At 39.6% G+C, this 16,283-nt stretch overlaps 1 protein-coding gene across 1 annotated transcript in view; it reads right to left on the reverse strand.

Annotated features, from left to right (window-relative positions):
* Positions 1-15,466, reverse strand: part of LOC116216417 (uncharacterized) — a 165,260-nt gene extending 149,794 nt beyond the window's left edge. The window contains exon 1 of the mRNA XM_085219904.1: positions 15,394-15,466. Within this exon, the coding sequence (XP_085076030.1) occupies positions 15,394-15,466 (73 nt within the window). The remainder of the gene's footprint in view (positions 1-15,393) is intronic.
* Between the last annotated feature and the right edge of the window lie 817 nt (positions 15,467-16,283).

Below are 16,283 nucleotides of genomic sequence, written 5' to 3' on the forward strand. Positions count from 1 at the left end.
CTGAAGGAAGCCTACAGTGCTGTCCCACAGATCATGTCAGATGTTTGAAAAGACAGAGGAACCTCTTAAAATTACACTTGAAAATAAGAAAAAAAACCACCACCCTTCAGATTACAGGAAAAGCTTCACCCATCAGTTTGACAGTTCACACACCAGTATGACAAGATTATCATACCTGAACAAATGTGCTGCGTTAGCACACTGGAAGAGTTCCCTTACAGACCTCTAATTACACTGAAATTTAACCACCAGAAATACTCTGTTTTGAATGTTACAAAAGTAAAAACATTTAAACTTTCAGTGTTATAAATGATAACACAGAATCAAAAGGCTATTGTAAGGAACCATATGAACTATTTCTACGGTGTTATTCTCCAATCTATTTTTGTTCCATTTTTCTTGAGCAGGAAATTCAGTCCTGCAACCCCAAGTGGAGCAGAAGGAAACGAGGATGTCATTAATACAGGGCAACAGCTCTAAGACATGATCACCTCCATGCCACAGCTTGAAAAAGAGACATATTCAGCAGGGGCACGTCTAGGAATTCATTGGCTTTGTCCTCAACAATACAAGGATAATTTGCTTTTTGTTATTCATAAAATAATGAAGAAGTCATTAATTAAAAATCCACCGTAAATTCATTGAGTGCAAGGCACTCGTTGTAATAAGGAAGTAAGGTGAAGTCTACAGCTGACCACAATTAATTTACATTACAGCAAAACTTGAGATGCTTGGTATCCCTGTGTTTTTGCAACCAGCAACTAATGCATGCTCCTTACTGCATGGTACTTTGGGGAGGGGCTAAGAAAGGAGCTGTCCTCACACTGCCATGCTTCTTTACTCAATCTTCTGTTGAAAGTCAATATGGTTGAAAATGTTTACAATAACAGTATTTCCATATGTGAGTTACAAATACTCATTTCTGCTTTTTTTTTTTTTTTTTTTTTTTTGCCAACAGCAAAGAGACATATTCTAATATCATTTTTGCAAGGAAGTGAAGTCCTTAGCTGCACTGTGTAAAGTTGGGTTAAGTACTTAACATGTTCCTGCTTGTGACACAGAAGTGGTTGACATATATATACAACAGGATCTGCTGCAACCCTGAATCCAACACATCCAGGAAAAAGCAAATATTGTTTGAATTTATTTTTTTTTTCAATAATTACATGCTTGGATACTGCCCTTGCATTTGTGATTTTGTATTTCAGAAGGAGAAAACACAGAAGTATTCAGAACGATTCCCTGCAATTATTCATTATCACAACGAGAACAAAGAAATGTCTTCAGTTGATAGGAAAACCTCAGTTAAACTAACATACTTTATTAATTCTTTGTTCAGTTTAAGTAAATAAGCACACTTCATGTGAGGTTAGCTCCAGGGTTTATTCAAGTCACATCTTACATGAATGTTTTAACCAAGTGCATTATGCAGTGATTTTCATGGACTACCTCAGGAAGAGGGGGAAAAAAAAAAGAGAGGGAGAAAGAGAGAAAGACATCAGAACATTTGGGAAAGGCAAACTTTTCATATTTTCACAATCCTGAGAAAATCTTTGGGTTCTCTCACAGTGCAATTAAAAAAAAATAATAATAATCACAAGATGACACTCCCTGGAGGGGAGGTGCAGGATTCCCAGCCCTGCAAAATCCTGTCCAGATGGCATCCAGATTTTCTACTATACTACAGGCCCTGACTAGGCCCAAAGATGGAAAAAACACAGCAGGCCTGCTTCATTCAGATTACAGTCAAGGTGATCAAAGACCTGTGTTACCACACACACACAAAAAAAAGTAAAAAAATAAAACAACAAAAAAACAGTACATCTATCACTGAAAGTATGCCCCTACAGAAGAAATGAGTATTTTGAGAAAGCGCGAGGAAAACAGAGAAAGCAAATACACTGTAATTATGAAATCTTGCTGTGAAAAGTGGTATTTTCACAAACTGCTCCAATAAGTGGAAAGACAGGTTCACAGGAATTTAAAATCTTTCACCTGAAGAGCTAAGAGCCCAAACAAAAGAGCACTGTTCTGCAAGGGTGGGAGGAAAAGCCATAAAGCAGAACTAGTCGAATTTCTTAATCCGAGCTGCCTGACAGGGTGAAGGCAAGCCAGTAAGTAAAATGATTAAGTATATTACTTCAAAATGCATCCTTTTAATAAGCCAAAAGAATTTCCAGTAAAGATTTTTAATACTCAACATATATCTTCAGATTTAAACGTAAATCACTTTACAAGTCTTGGCCAAATCAAGAAATAGCTTCGGCAGAAAGGTTCTTTCACAGTCATCTTTATCACGCATTTGTCCAAGACTTATTATAATTCCAGCATGGTGAACATGGTGACAAGCTTTCTATAATACACCTTTTTTTTTTTTTTTTTTTTTTTCTGTCTATTCTGTTTACTATTTGTCATGAATGCCATGAGAAAACCAGCTATTTTGACCTTCATTATGGCTATTGGTTCTAACTTCTTTGCAGTCTACCAGAAGCACTGAAAAGAAAGGCCTTTTGTTGTACTGCCTTAAAGGTTAGATTCTCAGAGCAGAAATAGAAACAGTACTGTGGAAAACCCGTAAGACACAGTAGCTTTCTTCCCAGTCTATGAATGATGAAAACAAACAGGAAATAGAGATTAAATTAGGATAAGTAAAAGAGAGTTTGAACTCTTACTGAAAAATGAACTTTTCTGTAAGCAATGCAATGTTTTATGAAATGTGTTTGGTTACTAAGAAAATTTTCAGTGTTTCTTCCTAATACTAAAAAAAAAAAAAACCACTATTTTAGCCATAGCACAAAATACCTTATCCAAAGTAGCAACCCATTCTTTTTCACAACTTAGCCACTACTGTTAGGATTTTTGTACACATTATTTCCCTTACTGAGGGGATGAAATGCAGTGCTCATGGAAGGAAGGTGTAGCCTGTTTACCTTCCCAATCTACAGAGGAGAGTGCGATACTCTTACGTGCACAGCCACAGCAAGTTGCAAATCTGAGTTTGTAAACATACTGTAGAATTTAGACAAAAATGTAATACAACAGTGCAGTGTCAAGGTACAGACATTTGAATGCTTAATTCCCTCTGTGAACTGCCTAGAGTTCAACGGAAACGCAAACTGATGCAATGGGATCATGCAGCTGCCCTGCAACCTCTCCTCTTTCAGTCACTATTGCCCTTCTGATGGCACCAGGGTGTCAACTCTGACTCAGAATCTTGCCTGCTTTAGCAACTTCAGCACCTTGCCTTCTATTCCTATTCATAAAACCAGAACGTTCATCCTGGCCCTCATTACTGCTGCTGAGATGTGAGATAATCTCCTTCCTCCTGGCCATGAAAGAAGCAATCTTGTCCCCTGAAATCCATTCAAAATGCAAATGCAAAAATCATCTTTCTGGATTACTGCCTCAAGCACATTCCCCCTATTTCATCCTGCCAGCCCTCTTATGGGCTCCCCCTTTTTCTACTACATTAAGCACAAATTGCTTGCCTTCATTTCAAGAGTTGTTCTTGGATGGTGACAACTGATCCAAATGCCCTACACATCTACTTAAAACCCAGGTAATGAAGCCTAATAACTACATACAAAATCTTTTACGTAATGAGGAGACAGCACTCAATGCTGTGCACTTTAATAACCAATTCAGTGGAGCATACTTTCTCACAGTAAAAACTATGGCACATGGCTGAAGTATTTTACATGCTCCTACTGCAGGTGGAATTCAATGCAGGCTTTTAAAAACATCTGCCCCTCGGAACCAATTTATAATGAACTATTAAGCTTCCAATAAAAAAAAAATTTTACAATATCTGTTACATTGAAATTGTTGCGAGTTCTTCTTGGTGTGAAAAGAATTCACCAAAAAAACAAAAACAAAAACAAAAAACAAAAACAAAAAAAAAATCACAAAAAACTTCAAGAAAACGGTGGTTTGGTGTTTCAAGAGAGATTTGCTCAAAGAGACTCCCCAGGAAGAACTTCAACCTCCCTTGATGCACTGCTCTTCTTACCAAGCCAGTATGATTTCCAAGAAGTAAATCAGGCTATCAAGAGAAACAGCTACAAGTTGTGCATTTTTACAGAACAGAGGTGTAGTTTCTATAGGACAATAAAGAAGGAGGCACACAGTCTGTAGGTATAAAAGTATTTTTGCACCATCTCCTAGACCCTCTGCACCTAATGCCCAAAAAACAGAAATAAGAATGCAGGTGAAGAACCTGTAATTCCAGTTCATCTCAGGGAAAGAGGAACAACTTGAGTTTCGAGGTTTGTATGTACGTATCTCTTCAGTCCAAACCTCTGGCTGGACAAGTCCCAAGCAGACATCCTCTCCCCAGATCTGGGGATTTCTGGCCTGGCCTGCAAGGGCTGCTCAGGGAGGTGGTGGAGTCACCAACCCTGGAGGTGTTCAAGGAACGTTTGGATTTTGTGTGGACAGTTTAGTTGGTGATAGGTGGATGGTTGGACTGGATGATCTCAAAGGTCTTTTCCAACCATGGTGATTCTGTGATTCTGTGAAATGAAATCTAAAGCATTTAGACTGAAAGAGTCGGGGCATGATTTCCACAGGTCATTTCAGAAGGTGCCAGAATCTGTTTGGAAGAGTTCGATAAGTATATTTTTTTTTAAGTTTTTTTAAGTTTTTAAGTTTTAAGTTTTGAGGTTAACACCCTCAAAACAGGCTCAAAAAAAATCCAAGCAAATAACAGTCAATTATTATGCACATGAAAGGAAGTTGAAAGATAAACAAAAGAAATTCCCAAGAGAGCAGAAGAGCAAGTTCATGCTGCGTAACAAAGAAACGCCTGCACCCAGAGACTATTTCAGAAGACATCACACATCTCACCAGCAGACTAAGTTTCACGTGAGTAGAGTCAAGGGAGTTGCCAAGGCCAAAAAAGCCCACAAAGCAAACCAAAACAAATGAACTACAGTACACATTTAGGGCTATGCATACTTGAGCCCTGTAGTAAGACTAACTGAGAGGAAAAGTCTCTCTTTTGTCAAGGGTGGTTGGGCATTGGAATAGATTGCCAAGGATGACTGGCAAATTATCATTAGCGGAGGTTTTTAAGAACAGATTAGACAAACATCTGCCAGGAATGCCACAAGGACAATTGGTTCCAGCTCAGATACAGTGAAGGACATCTCATGCTATTTTCCATGATTCCACATAGCACTTCACGTTCTTCACAACGTCCTCCAGAAAAGCAAGGAAAGACTTCAGTCTCCCCAGTATGAAAAAAAAAAATTCCCATTAAAAAATAAATATGACAACATGCAGACATGGAGGAGCTCACGCCGCAGAGGATGAGGCTGGAGGAGACTGCTGCCCATGGATACTCCCACAGGAGCAGCAGTGCAAGGAGAGGAGCCCTGGAGGGGCAGGAGGGCTGGGGGAGCTGCTGCCCATGGGGACCTGTGCTGGAGTAGTGCAGTCATGAAGGGTGGGCCCTGTGGTACAGAGCCGTGTTGGAACAGAGCTGCACCCTGTGGGATGCCCACACAGGATCAGTTTGGGAAGGACAGCATCCTGTGGGAGGGACTCCGCGTAGAGCACAGGCAGAGAGCAGCCACGGAGTAGCAGGAGAGGTGAAGCACCATAGACTGACTACAGTGCCCAGATTGTGTGTAGTTTTGCATTTAGATTCTCAATGCTCTAGTCCATTAGTAATAGGCAATAAATTTCATTAGTCTCCCTAAGATGAGTCTGTGTTGCCTGTGATGGTACCTAGTGAGATATCTCCCTATCCTTATCTCAATCCACAAGCCTTTTTTCATCATATCTTCTCCCCCTTGTCCTTCTTTTGAAGAGGGGGGGAAGGAAAGAGTGGTGTGGAGGTGCTTAGCTACCCATCTATTTGAAACCACCATCAGCAATTAATATAGCTCGACTGCACTTCATGTCTTCTATTAGCCTTGCTCTAAATAATCTGATATACTTAATGCTTAACTCCCCCTTTCTACAAAATTCACTGGAATGGCATCCATTGGTAAGAGGTGTATTTGGAAAGATGAAGGAGGGATGCTGTTTTATACTAGCATGAAGAATATCACAGTTTAGCGTGAAGTTACAAATGTGCAAAATAAAAACAAAGGAAATGAATCAGCACACAAAGAATAGCACCAAAGTAATATCTTTCTTCTGACTTGCCTCCCATGTGACCACGGAATAATCCCTACACAGGAATCTGGGGTGAAGCACAGGGCATTCGTCTCAGGCAGTGGAAAAGAATAGGGTTCCCTATACACAAGGTGGAGATACAGAATTCATTGGCAATATATGACGAGAACTTTTTCATAGATAAACATTTCTTGCTGATTAGAACAAATACTGTGATAAATCCGGGTGTTTATTTTAGCAGCAGGGACTGACAACCATAACATTTCCTCCTCACTCTCAAGCATAACAAATTAACAAGAAAAAACTCCATGCTCCACTAAAAAAGAAATACGTATTTTCTTCCTATATACAAAAATAAATACGTACATAAATAAAAGACCACATTTAGACTGCAGAAAATACTGAAATTATGGTGGCCAAGGACCAACAGCATGCATGGTAAACCAAGGATCATCCTTTAGATTGTTTGGTGGTGATCAAAGTCAAATAATACATCTTAATACATCTAATTGCAGAAAATTCCACAGAAAAAGATGGGAACGGAGGAATCCCTTAGAAAAGCTATCACAGCCCTGATGTTTGCATTTATTTTTCTTAAAAAAAGATGAGAAAACAAGGACAATTAATCAACCGGTCAGAAGTGATGCAAAAACATGTTAGAGGCATTGCTACTGTACTAGTAAATGAATTAACAAATGTCTACTAAAAAATGACAGCAGAGGAAACAAACACAGAATTGCAATTTTATTTTGTGATTATTTTTTCTTAGTACCTGATCCTTCAGTGCTTTCAGAAATCACATAGCAATCAAATGTAAAAATTATTTGTAAATCATGGTTATTATGGGTGTGAAAACTGAAAGCACACTTGCTCAGAAAAAAAAAAACAAAACAAAAAAAAAAAAAACCTGTGGTCTCTGACTTAAGAAAAAAAAATATACCAGATGATGCTGCCACTCACTTTACATCTCATGAATCTGGCTGAAAGATGAGCCTGTTTCCATAAGAGTTAAGAACCCTGCCACCCTTTTCTAATCCCCCATCGTTGTTTAAAAAATGCTGCTTCAAAAAACAGCTCTACAGAACCTGAAAATGTACGTTGTGCAAACCCAGTGTCAAAATGAGAGGTGCCATAATCAAAATATAATGGAGTGAAAATATCCCTATCGCATCTTGCTGAATGACCTTATTTGTATGCATCAGTGGAAGTCCCTTGCAGTGGATAAAAGGCCTTCATTTAATTCTGAGATGGAGCCATAATGCGTATGATTGGAAACATCTCTAGATTAATTTATTCATTACCATTTGGGGTGCTGTGGAGTTGGTTTTGTTGCTTTTGTGTTTTGGGGGATATTTTTTTTTTACTCATGTATCCAGGGCATAGGCTGAGATTTTTGAACCCCAGATATCTAAGCAGGTTTCTTTTCCATGCTTTAAGCCAAGGAAACAAGCCAAGAAAAATGGAAATTGCTGAAGATTCTGAACTTGTTGGGTGGTAGGTAAATATTTAGATGTTGCTTTCCTTCTTCCTAGCCATGACTTCTTTTTTTTCCATCGTTTCACTGGATTTAATTTTTTTCCTACAGAGTGATTTATGAAAAACAACAGCTAGCCAGCAGCAGAAGCAGCAACAGCATGAGCTCCAGGTGTTAGGAAAAATCACTACATAATTAATTTTCTCTTTGATATACTATCGCATCTCAAAAAATATTATTGCAGAATATTCAAAGATCTTCACGTCCCAGCATAGTTTTATTCCATTTGCGATATTTTCCTTCGACTTGGACGAGACTGCATTCCCTCAGATTCAAAGAAAGCAGGATTCAAAAATGAATTGTTCTGCAGCAACTAAAAATATATTAAACAGTGCTTCAAGATTGACACAGTCTGTTGTTGTTTTAAGGCAAGATCTAGCAAAACAGATGGCACTGGATTTCAAACTCCTCTGCCAACTCAGTTAACCAATTAACTGAACACTGACTTTCCATGGTTATCAACTTCCAAGAAGTTTCCAAATTTTAGATCTAAATTCCTTTTGAAAGGAATTTCGGTTCCCTTGGTAGTGTCGAAAGTTTGAATGTGTTGATATAACATAGAGCATATAATTCCACAAGCTGACTCACAGTGACTATAACAGCATTTGAAGTTTGGATGTTTTTTCTTAGCAAGACCTTCCCATGCTTCAGTCTGGAGTTCATAGCAGGAATATGATTATTCTGCTATGCTGATGTACAGTTCTGCAAAACAGATATTCTGGAATTACGTATCCCTAGTTTATACTCTGTAAAAATGGCATCTCTTCCAGAAATATGGAATTGCTTTAACTAGGATGACCAGCTGCCAAAAGCTTATTGGGGCTGGGAATTTTCATCATGCTCTGAACATGAATCCAGAAAATAAATGAACAAAGTGCAGTGCAAGCAAACAAGGTGGGGTACCTAAGGATAAGTTGGCACTGCAGTAAATGATGAGCTGGAAACAGCCAAGCTGAGAGATCCCTGGAGCATCAGAATGGTTACTTAAAGCTGCTCTCAGAAGCAGGAAAAGATACAGGGAAAGCTTTTGTAACGTTTCAATTTATTCAAAGGCAGGAAAAGCACCAGAGATCTGTTGAAAAGTTATATTCAAATTCAAAGTCTAAATGTTTTCTTTCCTCTCTACTAGCAGAGCAATGACCTCACCTGACTCCTTCTGTTCAGAAGAACCAGGAGCTGCCATCTCAACACGCAGGTCAGGGGGCTGCACGCATCCAGCCCCAGACCTGTGCTGGAATAGGTTTGCAAAAAAAGCCAGATAGATGCCACTCCTAATCAGTCCAAAGATGCCTGAGTAACTTCTGTCTCCTGCTTTTTCTGAACAACGTTAAAAGAGCACTGTCATTTAAAGAAAATGCATGGGACGATAAAAACTGACATAACAGTTTCCCAATGTTGTTGCTGAATGCATTTACATAAGCACCAAGAAGTAATACAGTTACGTACTTATGACTGGATTAAGTGTTTCAAAGAACAGACAGAACATTCTGCTTTTAAGGATAAAGAGAGAGAGAGAAAAAAAAAAAAAAACCACCTTCTTCCTTTAATCTAGCTCTATTTAGGAAAGCCCGCAAATATTTCATTTTCAGCTTTCTCTTGAAGAATGATCAAGTTGGAGAGACGCTGCTGGCGGCAGCTCTGAAAGAATGAAGAAATTCAACAAACTGAGTGCCTTCCTTTTTAATCCTAACATTTTTAAACTGAGCGAGATTATGATTCCATTATTTCCCCTCTGAATCTAAACAAGGAGGCTTTGAAGCAAGAAGGAAGGAAGATAGCTCATTTAATATCCTCTAAGTGTTCTGCATAAGAGAGATTGCTTTCGATGATCTGGAAGGGAAAACCTCTGAAGGATGGGAGCTGGGAGAATAAGGTAACAGTATCCAGTGGTATATTAAAGATTAAGATTCAGTGTGTGATATTTCACAGGAATTAATTTCTATCTATCCCAGACTTATCTATCTATCTAGTGGTGGCAGGTTTTTGCTTTACCTGCCTCATGCAGGATCTGACCATCCCCTGATGCTCACTGAGAAGCACTGGCAAGCACAGCAAGCTGCCCCATCCCCAGCAACACATACAGTTGTTAAAGGACATCACTATACTATACTGAATTCTTCCTTTGTTGTTGGTTTTTTTTTTTTTTTAACCATTCAACGAGTTTATAGATTGAGGAGAGAAAAAGGCGGCTTTGGCTTGAAATTAAACCAAAATCTCTCCCATGAAGCAACTCATGTAGAGCCTTCCTACATTGATGCATAGATTGTGTATGGCTGGGTATAGAGGCAGCCCCACACTGACACTCTGCATTAGCAAATTTGCACTGAACAGTTTAAGAAAAAAAAATATATATATAAGGGGAGGGAGGGGAAGGGAGGTGGGGAAACTGAACTGTTTGAGCACTGCGGTCCTAAGCATGACTTCATTCAATGACAAATTGGGCTGCACTGTGTATTTTTAGGTCATGTGTGGGTGCTCACATGCCATATGCAGCTTTTTACCACTATGTGTTATATCCTATATATAGGCTCATGCTCCTGTTCACAGTATAATTGTGGAAACTCATGCTCCAGCCTGAAGCCACAAGGGAAGGGAAGGGAAGAAGCAGCTCTTAGCAGCAATGACTCTGAGGTTAGAAATTCTACCCCAAAACCCTGCCCAGCTTTCTTGCAGACTCGTTTTAAGTTGAAGGAGTTTTAAGGATCCTTTCCTTAGTGCCCAGATTCATTTTAATTACAACTTATTTGCTTCTCTTGTCAACACTTCCTTAACTCTCTCAGGTCTATTCCCTTAAGACATCCCTGCAAAGACCATCTCTGGTGTTTCCCAGAGGAGGAGAATGATGGAGACATGACAGTTTAAGACAGTTCGCAAAACTGTAAGTGCATTATCATAAAAATAACCTTGTAGATTAAAAACAAGCAGCTTTTAAAGCACAGATGGGGCATGAGCAGCTCACCAGGACTGGAGAGAGGTAGAGAGGTCTGCCAAGCCCTGCACTTCAGAAAGGGAAGCACTGTATTATGGTGCAGAGATGCAGCAACATCCTGCCTTTTTTTTTTTTTTTTTAATTAAAAAAAAAAAAAAAGTAGGCTGAAAATCACAGAGCTTGGAGAGAGGAAGCAAATAAAAGAACTGGCTTGAAGGCTAGACCACCAACATCAATGAAAGAAACGACATCTACTTGTCTACAGCTTCCTTTCAGTTGCCTCCATTTTTACATAAGAACCATAAACAACTGGTCATGGCTTGCTTGCAAAGTGATATGCACCTCTGCAGCTCCTCAGAGCTGCTACACGCTATAGGAAAGCCATGTGAAAGAACATGCCTGGGGAGAAAGGAGAAGGGGAGAAAAGTGGAGGAGGAGGAAGCTCCAGATGTGAAGTGCTACTAAGAACCATTCCTGCCACGCAGCATTGCCACCAGCATCACCCTGAGGCCCTATGTAGCTGCTCCAACAGCTCTGCGTGGGATTAGCTATCTGATAACAAGCAATGGCCTCACTTTCGAAGGCTTACATCAGATCAAACAGCAGCACAGGAGGAGGAAGCAGCAGCAGGAGCAGCAGAGCAATGCCTTTCCTCCCAGATGGAATGAGCAGTAATACTGCTGTGGGTTGCTAACCTTGTCCAAGCCACCACTTGCAGAAGTCTGCACATAAAACACCAGTTTTGGTTGCGGTTCACCTGCAATTATAACTTGTCAGAGGCTGTATCTAACCTGGAACCCAGAAGTAACCCTAAACCATTTCATAAGGATGACTCTTTTGCCCCCTTTCGAATCAGTCAATTTACAGATCCAAAGTGCACAGAGACAGAAGATCCAAAAGTGTTTATAAAGGAGTCAGCCAAACCGCTTGCTTAAAATCTTACTTATGCTAAAAATTCTGTAAAATCATACCATTCAAATTACTCCTGAGCAGGCATGTGAGCTATGGTAGCAATGATTTTTTAGTCCCTTGGCAGTACAGCTCCTAAAGCTCTGAAGGGCTACCAAATCAGTTTAACAGTTGCTTCTGGAGAATTGAGGGAGACCGATGGCAGAAAGTTAGTTTTTATTAAAAAGGAAATGGAAGAAAAATATTGCAATAACCATTTTCCAATATGTTTCTATTCGTACAAGCAAATTCATTCTACTTACCGCTTTGTTTAGAAATAGCATTTCCTAACTTTCAGAAAAAAAAACCAAAACCTTATTGCTAGACTAGAGCAAGAGCCTTGGAAAATAAGACAGTCCAGCTAATCCCAAGCCTCAAGAGATTTTTTATTTTTTTTGCACTCTTCCCCTTATTCTTTAAGCAGCAGACTATCATCTCTCAGAGTAAGAGTATTAGAAATACAGGGTAATTTGACTCTCATGCCATACAGTAGTAGTATGCTAACAAAATACCCAGAAACCCATTGATAATCTTGCAATATAGCAGTACTGGCTAGAAAAACAATGTAATATGCATACAGTGTCCTAGATTAGCAGCCACAGTTGGATGGAAAACTTATGATTTCTACAAATCTACGTTTGCCCCTTCATTCATCCTTCTCCTCCCTAAACTGGCTATCGTGGCATTTGTCACTTAACAGCTAGCTTGAATCTCTCACCTATTTCATTAGTATTTAATTCAAATAAAAATGTCAACTACTCTCAGACAAATGTTAAAAAGAAGAAAGCAAGAAGAAAGGGCATAAGCATACATATTTATGTATGGTGAGACAGAACACTGCCCGACTCAAGAAAAGACCTAGATGTCTTCTGTCACCTGAAAAGTGCAGTAATGTCCTAAAAACATGCTACCCTGAAATGGAATTTCTACAAATAAGGAAAGCTAATCTGTTCATTTACTGGGTAGAGTGACATCAATATGACATCAGCAGCTGCCAATCGCAGTACTCCATTTGTGTCTGGTGTTCGTGCACTACTTCGTATTTATGGATAATCACCAGGAGGGTGTTAACCCTCAAGTTCTGTTTTTTCCTCCCTATCATCTTCTAAATAAGGCAGCTGCTTCCTTTCAGCATCGAACCTGACTGGACAGAAAAAAAAGCAAAAAGAAAAAATAGCAGCCTCTCATCTCAGCATGTTCTCTGGCAAATCCTGAAACAATATGTGGAAAGCGGGGGAGAGCAGCTGGAGCTACGTGTCACCGCTTCCTGAAACCTGTAGGCAGCCCAGAGCTTCAGCTTAGCTCTTCCTTAGCTCTGAAGTGCAGAACCGAGGGAAAGGAAAGCACGTAAGGTCAAACATGGGGTCGAGGGTTTTGTTGTTTACGGAAAAAAATGAATGCAATTGTTATTTCCATCCAAGCATTTTAGACCCTCTGAATAAGCAACGTGCTGCACTTCTTCCCCTCTCACCACAATATCCTCTAATATCTTCTTTCCAGGGGAAAAGCCTCTTTAAGGCAAGAAGTGAGGCCTTCTGCTCCCCGGCACAACTGGTGTGAACAGTTCAGGCTGATGCTGAAAGGCCACAATTCCCCAATCCGTGAGCAGTCAGGCTCCAGCAGCTGGCTCTGTGGAGAATAAAGGGCAAGCAATCTGCACATCTGTGTTTGACACAGCCCACACGTGCCCCATCCAGCTGGCACTCAGGGCTGGACCTTTGACGCTGTACTGCTCAGGCATAGCGAGGAAATGTGGAGGTTGTCCTCACAGATTAATAATAGCACTCCTTCCCAAAAGAACGTGAGGTTTCTCTCACTGCCAAGCAAAACGAAAATAGTCTGCACTCCTCCTTTTCCACAGACAGACTTGAGATTCAGCAACCTAAGGTGCATGTCTACATTCATGCTTGTGCACACTATAGATGCATGCAAGCCTACTAATAGGCATTTTTTGACCTCCAAGCCTTCACCACAAGAGTAGGATTTCTGATGCAGCTGTCTCATCAGAGAGCAAAAACAAGGCAGAGTTCAGCGCAATGACTTTTGGCTAAGCTGACACCTCTCAGGCTGATAGCCATTCTCACGAACAGATTTAGCAACTTTGCAAAAGAAAAACAAAACAGAACAAATGACTGAAGTCAGCTTCAAACACAGCACTTTGAAAGATACCATTTCTCTATTTGTAAATAAGCTCAGTAATTACGTTATGCACCACTTTTTAGATAGCATGCTCCGAGGACCAGAAGGTGCAACATAAATATAATGAATTGATTTAAAAGGCAGATCACGTAATGCAAAACTATAGTTTTTACTGGCCAGTGTCATTTAATCAAAACCCATTCATTTTGCTTGTACTGTGTTGCTCAGAGAGAGCTAGGGCCTGTTAAGCTGGCTCTGCTTTTTGCTACTTGTTCAGATATGTCTGTTTTCCAGCTGTGATTATGTATATATATATATGTGTATATATATATACAGTGCATATAAACAGCACAATATTGTAACTAAGTACAAGTGAATAGCATCATATTATAATTTACCTACTTAGTTATTTATTAACTGCCAAAGATGTACTTGCTTTCTTTCCTCCAGGACATAACTCTGCTAGTCCAGGGCCCTACAGCATTGCTCATCAAGACAGCTCATTGCTACAGGCAGGGAAATTCCAGCTTCATGCTAGGCTTTCCTTGTGCATTCTTTTGGGGAAATATTCATTGGTGAAGGTACTGTACTGTAACTCTGCCTGCAGCTCAGAGGGCCACTGGGCATCATACATCAAGCATAACAGAATAAATTGGGATACTTTTGCAAATGAAGCTATATGGAAGGAAAAAATGCACTTCAGGTGGTAGGCCTACAGTTACAGTCTAAATCCCATTAGGGAGATTTTAGGTATGTGCCACAGCATGGAAATTTGCTGTATGAAGAGAATGTTTCTAGAGGCACACTGAGATACAGTATAAGCCTGCTTTCCAAAGGCTAAGAAGTAACCTCCTAATCTCCAGGGGAATGTATTAACAACCAGCTCCACATGTATAAGGAGAGGTTAAAACTGCACAATTGAGATTTATGAGATCAACAAGAGATCATCACCCACGGATAACATTTCTACCATACTCACAGAACTACGCTGTAGTGCTTCAGCATCTAAAAATCTAAAACCAAATCATGAAAAGGTAAACACCGTTGTGCTTCTCACTGATCAACACTGGCCAGTAATTGCTCAGCTTCTGCATTTTTTTCCACAAAAAGAAAAATATTTTCTGTGATCAAATCCGGGTTCAGGATGCATTTAGGGCTACAAACAGTTTAAAACCCTGCACCAATGCCTTTTACCTCACAGATCTTTATATTTATGCTACCTTGTAAGCTATGACACATGAAATCTCACAATATCCCTCATATAGCATCTATCACTGTGTCCTGGCCCTGAATTTTCTTTTGGTTTTGTGATCTGTATATACCACTACCTGAAAAACTACAAGACACCTGTAGTTACTGCTCTTGAAAGGTAGTGGAAAAGCAAAGTCTTAAAACAAGGAAAAAGAATAAATATGTATCATGCCCTGTCTTACCACCTCTGGCATTCTCCCATCTAGCTTATATTTCTTCCAGAACTGTTGAAGTTATTACAAATCCCAAACACATCCAATAAATTAAGGCTGGAACACGTAGACTACCATTAACTAAGGCTGAAATAAACGTTACTAATAGCTAGACTTTTAGCTTTTGTAGCTGTAACAGCCATTAGTCAAGGCAGACTTCCCCCCTCCCCCTGCCAAAAGGGGCATTTTTTCCCTGACTTTGAGGGGGGATTTTGTTTCTCTTCAAGAACATGAGCTCCACAGCTCTCAGAACCCACCGAAAACAAAAATGGAAACAATTATGTTGCTTATGCATTCAAACTTCTCTTTAAAATCTTCCAGTCGCCACATTTCGCGTTATTTACTCCAACAGAAAAAAAATAGTAACTATAATGGTTAATATTTAGTGTAGCAGAGGTTTGTAGAAAGGCTCTTCAGTCTTCAGACAACCAGAAAAATTTTGCAATATCCTAAATATAGATGCTAAAGACCAGTGACTTGGGCAGAATAATTAGATGACTGAAACCTCAGGAAGGGTCCACATTTAAGTAAGGAAATATGTAGCAGCTGTACTTCAACTGCACAATAACAAACTTTTTCAATGACAAAGACCCTTTTTGTGCATTTTGCCATTTCCTGAACAACCTTTCAGAAGAGACAGGAAGCCTGGCCATGAGACTGGGCAGTTCCTCTGACACTGGAAAGAATGAAGAATCACGTTATTATTTTAAGTTATACTACCCCACCAGAATTTCATTTTTGTGGATCTGTGTATACGCACAATAACATGACCCAGCTTCTATAAAACTTTTATTGAAAATGCCTCTGAAATATTCTGATTTAGATCACGTGGTAAAATAAAATTTTGTCAGCAAGCCTCCTTTCTCACACAGAAACACACCCCAAAGACAGCAAGAGGAGTGACTGTAACCTCAATAGCATGCTGTGTTGGACTGGAAAAAAGGGCGAGACTGTAGGAGAGAAGTTCTGCACTGTATCACAAGCACCAACTCTAAAACAGAAGGCAGCATACTGAAAGGTAGAAAGACTATTCCCATTCTTCGAATGTCTGGGATCACTTAAAAGAATTATTAATTCTTCTCATCCTTTTACTCAATCATATTTGAATGTTAGCTATGCCAATTTGAAAGCATATGTTACAGTATCA

This window comes from Meleagris gallopavo, chromosome 3 (genome assembly GCF_905368555.1).
Source record: "Meleagris gallopavo chromosome 3, MGAL_WU_HG_1.1, whole genome shotgun sequence".
In the NCBI taxonomy this organism is placed as follows: domain Eukaryota; kingdom Metazoa; phylum Chordata; class Aves; order Galliformes; family Phasianidae; genus Meleagris; species Meleagris gallopavo.